The sequence below is a fragment of the Ipomoea triloba genome, chromosome 13 (genome assembly GCF_003576645.1).
Source record: "Ipomoea triloba cultivar NCNSP0323 chromosome 13, ASM357664v1".
Classification (NCBI taxonomy): Eukaryota; Viridiplantae; Streptophyta; class Magnoliopsida; order Solanales; family Convolvulaceae; genus Ipomoea; species Ipomoea triloba.
In genome coordinates, this window is record NC_044928.1 from 12,767,184 (window position 1) to 12,772,372 (window position 5,189).

General features: G+C 35.7%; 1 protein-coding gene across 1 annotated transcript; it reads right to left on the reverse strand.

Moving 5' to 3' along the window:
• Positions 1–778: 778 nt before the first annotated feature.
• LOC116001217 (uncharacterized mitochondrial protein AtMg00810-like) lies at positions 779–4,464 on the reverse strand. Its single transcript, XM_031241107.1, has 2 exons — positions 4,033–4,464; positions 779–829 (listed from the first exon to the last, which is right to left on the reverse strand). The coding sequence occupies exons 1-2, from the start codon at positions 4,462–4,464 to the stop codon at positions 779–781; spliced, it is 483 nt and encodes a 160-aa protein (XP_031096967.1).
• Positions 4,465–5,189: the final 725 nt, after the last annotated feature.

A 5,189-nucleotide genomic window follows, 5' to 3' on the forward strand; every position in this document is an offset into this window, starting at 1 on the left:
ATGGTATAGGAAGTTGTGGATTTGCTTTATTGTGTATATGACTGGGGTCTTATTATATTATGAACTCTTGATTTTGTCAGCGCTTGTTGATATTTTGCATTGGTAGTTTTTTCCCCTACATGTTTCATATGGAAGTATTTAATAAAACATTAATATTTATTATATTTGTAGAAGTTTCATGAGTAGTACCTCTTGTTCTATTTTCATAACTTGTTTACTTGATAGTACAACAATAACTCTACAAGTAGTCTGAATATTGATGCCGCAATATATCTAGTTTCATCAACAATTTCCACATCCATTTTGCACCTGTTCATTTTCAAGTTCATGTTTTTGGAATTATAGTATGAATAAGTGTAGTAATTGGTTTTGTCCGTGCGCGTGTGTGCATTTTTTTTTTACTTTTTTTATTGAATTGATACTAACCTTGAAGTTAAATTGTTTATTACTTTGTGCATAAACCTTTTTTTATACAATGACTACATCCTATATACCATAGTGCTTTTGTTGTTAACGTTGATACTGATTTTGCCTTTAATATAATAAGCATGTTGAGTCTAGAAGTCAAAAATTATAAAATACAGACAAAAATTATTAATACCATAATGACCTAAATCATTTCCGTTTGTGGACCATGGTCTACAATATAACTACAGATTGACTTGTATTAGATTTACAGATATAAATCATTAGATTCTCGTCCATAGAGATTTAATTACCTTAAATATCTATCTATCTATCTATCTCACACACACACACACACACAGACACACACACATTACTGTAATCTTTCATCAGTTTGACAATAATAACGATTTTTCGAGAGAGCCTGCAACCATTATAAAAAGATGCAGAGATAAGTTGTCCATTGCTAACCGACTCAAATTAAGAAAACAAATAAATAGCTCTTACAAGAAGTTAAACTTGCAACCTTTTAATTACCGAGCCAATTCTTATACCAATTTGGTTGGGATCGCCCCTATTCTTTTTTATTCCCCTAAAGGTTGAATTCCCAACCCTAAGGATCCCATACGTCCCAGCCCAACCTAGCATGTGTAAGGATGTAAATTATGATAATTCAGTGGTTATATAGACATAACGAAATACTGTGCGCACAAGGAATCTGCCTACTTTGGACATAATCTTTAGAGTTTCTAACCTTGGTATCTTCTCCTAAGTATGGGCTATTGAACTACTGAGATAAGTTCGTGAGGACACCTATTTTTTTTTCCCTGTTCTAATGAATGACCAAATTGCTAATAATAATAATAATAATAATAATAATAATAATAATGTTGTAACAAAATAGACTTGACCTTTTCATCTGGATCCAATACCGTTTATGTGTCAAGTTCAGTGTATTCAGTGCACGTATTTGTATTTTAAATTTATTGTTAAAGTCAGAGAATCTAGCTTTTATATCATGTGCCCTGTATTAGAAACGTGAGGCTACAGTCATTCATTAATGCAATGTGGAAACCTTCTAGAAATTAAGAGTGTATCATTGAAGTTGAGTCAACATCAATCAATGATTATAAAATTCATTTAGACGTATTCAATATCGTCATGTTCTGGGTGTAGACTGTAGACTGGGGAGGAGAGAGAAATACAATTTTAAAAATTGATAATATACTCTTATAAAGTATAACACAATTTTAAAAATTGATAAATATATTCTTATAAAGTATAACGTACTTTCACTAGATGTATAAATTTTATTGGGTAAAAAAAAATAAATGAGTAAAAATGATGATTTTTTTAGATCAATCAGAGCATGACACATCACTATATCAATAAGGCACAGCAAACGGAGTAGAAAATGGGGGTAGATGTAGTATTATTCTACAATTTTTATTTTGTACCGAATTTTTAAAATTTTACTACTCTTTTTCGCTTTTCACCATATTTGTTTTTACCATTTAACTTGAAAACTGTCAAATTATACTTGTTAGTAAGAAAAATACGTTGACTATCCAACATTCTTCATTTAGTAACTTAACAATATCAAGGAAAGATGCTAGACATATCCAGGGAAAAAAAGGATTTTTTGAGTTTTTACTGGTGTCATAATTAGAAATGGTAGCCAGATAGGTATTGGTTTAATTAATATATTACTCCGTATCTGAATATATTTGAACGTAATCCTATTAGTTATATAATCACTTGAATTCCTCCTACACCACTATACATTATTCCTATTCATCCAAACGCTAAAAAATTCAAATCCAACTTTAGTATATCTTGGACTTAATTATTACGTAGTATTAATTATGATTTTTAATTAATAAGTATTTGAATTTTGGGTCACACTTGTGTGAGACCGTCTCACGGATCCTTATTCGTGAGACGGGTCGAGTCGGGTCGAATCAACATGCAAATGTCATACTTATACGTGCAAATATCATACTTATATGCTCAAATGTAATACTAATTAGGAATACAATTTTTGTTACTTATAAGAGAAAAAGTAATACATTTTCATAATAAGTAATATTAACAAGTGTCCCTTACTTATAAGGAAAAATATAATACTTTTGAGAAAAAATGTAATACTTTTAAATCGAAATGTAAAAGTATTGTATTTTCCTTTAAAAGTATTACATTTACACTTATAAGTAACAAAAATTTTATTCCTGATTAGTATTACATTTGAGTATATAAGTATGACATTTATGCGTATAAGTATTACATTTACGTCTTGACCCGACCCGACCCGACCCGTCTCAAGGTGAGACGGTCTCACACAAGTTTTTGCCTTGAATTTTTATTATTTTAGTTAGTGGTGATTCTATTTTATTATCATTATTATTGAATAATTGTGGTCCTAGTTTTATAGCTTGTTAATCATGATCCTATTTTGTTGTTGTCATTCACCTATATAAAGGCTACTTAGACAAGCATTATAATTACAAGACATAATCGAGTGAATGAGTTATAATAGATATCTTTTGCAATAAATCTCTAATTTCCGTATATGTAGTGTGTTCATTCCTATTTTTTTTGTCCCAGAAAACTTAGTAAAATTCAATTTCTAGAATTGGTATCAGAGACATTTACAACTTTTTCAGCCTATCTATTACAGTGAACCACACTACCTATGTTCATATCCTTGATGGGAAAAATTATAGGTAAATGGGACGATTGATTCTTATGTCAATCGAGTTCTTGCATTGGCCAATAACACAGAGAAATGGTTAAAGTATCTCAGAACAAAGTGAGGTGGAGAAGATTCTGACAACATTGATATGAGGTTTGAGCATGTAGTAACTACATACGATTATATTGAGAGTTAATTGGTCGGTCAATAATAACAATCAAGTTGTTGCCTAGTTTTCTGAGACCATGCACATGAATAGAGAAAGAATGACAACAAGATTGAGAAGCCAATTGAACACAATTTTTCAAGTGCAAGCTTTAGTTGGTGATTTCAATAAAAAAAAATATGAATCTTGAGGTAGGCGTAGCGGAAGGGGTGATAATCACTCCAACACGTAGAATTCAAGAGGGCAAGGTCGCTTTAAAGATGACAAATCAAATGTAGAATAATACAATCATCACAAATGTGGTTACTACACAAGTAAGTGAATGCAAATATAACATGCTATAAGTATAAAAGCGTAATTATTATGTAAGTGAGTGCAGATCAAAGAGTAATTAAGGAAGTTGTTGTGATTGATTAACTTGAGAAACAGTACAGGAAATAATAATATAGGCCAACCTATGCAGTAGGCTAAAGAATAGGAAATAACTTCTAACCTACTAGACTTATTCTCATTATATCCAACACACCCCCTCAAGCACAAGGTGGGTGGAACACAACATTGAGCTTGGACCGCAGAGCAGCAAAGCGAGTAGACGGCAGCGGCTTTGTAAAGATATCAGCAAGCTGTTCCTTAGTTGAGACGAAGTTAACCTGGAAGTCGCCTGACGCGACCTTGTCTCGAACAAAGTGGTCCGGGCGTCCTGAGTGTAGGCCTAGTTTCTATAATAAAGACACAACCCATGTGACCTCGGCCGAGACGTTTGCCAAACCTTGTACTCAGCTTCTGTCGAAGAACGAGCAACGGTGCATTGCTTGCGAGATACCCACGAGATGAGGTTTGACCCTAGGAAAACTGCATACCCACTTGTAGACTTGCGATCAGTCGGACACCCAGCCCAGTCCGAGTCGGAGAGAGCATGAATATCTGCTGATGGTGATGGTGCTAGCCGTAACCCATAATCGAGAGTGCCTTTGACGTATCGCAGGACCCGCTTCAGGAGACCCCAATGCTCAGTAGTGGGAGTGTGCATAAACTGACAAAGACGATTGACAACATAAGAAAGATCAGGTCGTGTTATAGTCAGGTACTGCAGTGCCCCAGCGAGACGCCTGTACTGAGTAGGATTATCAAAGACTTCATCTGACGGTGTTACAGCTTGAGTGACCGCCGCGGGAGTTGTGAGAGGCTTGCAATCTGTCATACCTGCCCTGTTTAATAGATCACTCATATAACGACGTTGAGACAGAATTAGGCCGCCATCAACTGAGAGAGTCTCGATGCCTAAAAAGAAGCTCGGTGTGCCAAGATCTTGAATCTTGAAGGCCGTTAAAAGTCACTTAAGGAGTGAGTCAATGAGGGACGAATCATCTCCCATCATGATGATGTCGTCTACATAAACCAACAAGTATACTTTAGCAGTGCCACGTGAGTAGTGAAAAAGAGAGACGTCGATTTTTGTAGCCGAGAAACCACTTGTCAGTAGAAAATCATGGAGCCGCTTGAACCATGCCCGAGGAGCCTGATTTAGCCCATACAAGGAGCGCTGCAGGTGGCACACATGGTCTGGATGAGCAGGGTCCTCATAACCTGGGGGCTGTTTCATGTAAACAATTTCGGCTAAGAATCCATTTAGGAACGCATTATGGACGTCAAGCTGGCGGAGAGTCCATCCCCATGATACGGCTAAAGAAAAGAGTAAACGAACCGTCGTGGGTTTCACCACCGGGCTAAACGTGTCAAAGAAGTCCTCTACTGCAACTTGATTGAACCCCTTGGCAACTAAACGAGCCTTGTAGTGCTCTACACTGCCATCAGCTTTCCGCTTGGTTCGGTACACCCATTTTCACCCTATAATATTCATACCAGGTTTCGGCGGTACCAACACCCAAGTACTGTTGTGGAGTAGGGCATTGAACTCCTGGTCCA

What these genes read in the sequence shown, in the direction of transcription:
- LOC116001217 (XM_031241107.1), bottom strand. Translation starts at nt 4,464, where the DNA reads ATGACAGATTGCAAGCCTCTCACAACTCCCGCGGCGGTCACTCAAGCT. An exon ending in CGACAGAAGCTGAGTACAAG is followed by an intron (nt 830 to 4,032) that starts GTTTGGCAAACG and finishes TAATGGTTGCAG; the next exon opens with GCTCTCTCGAAAAATCGTTA.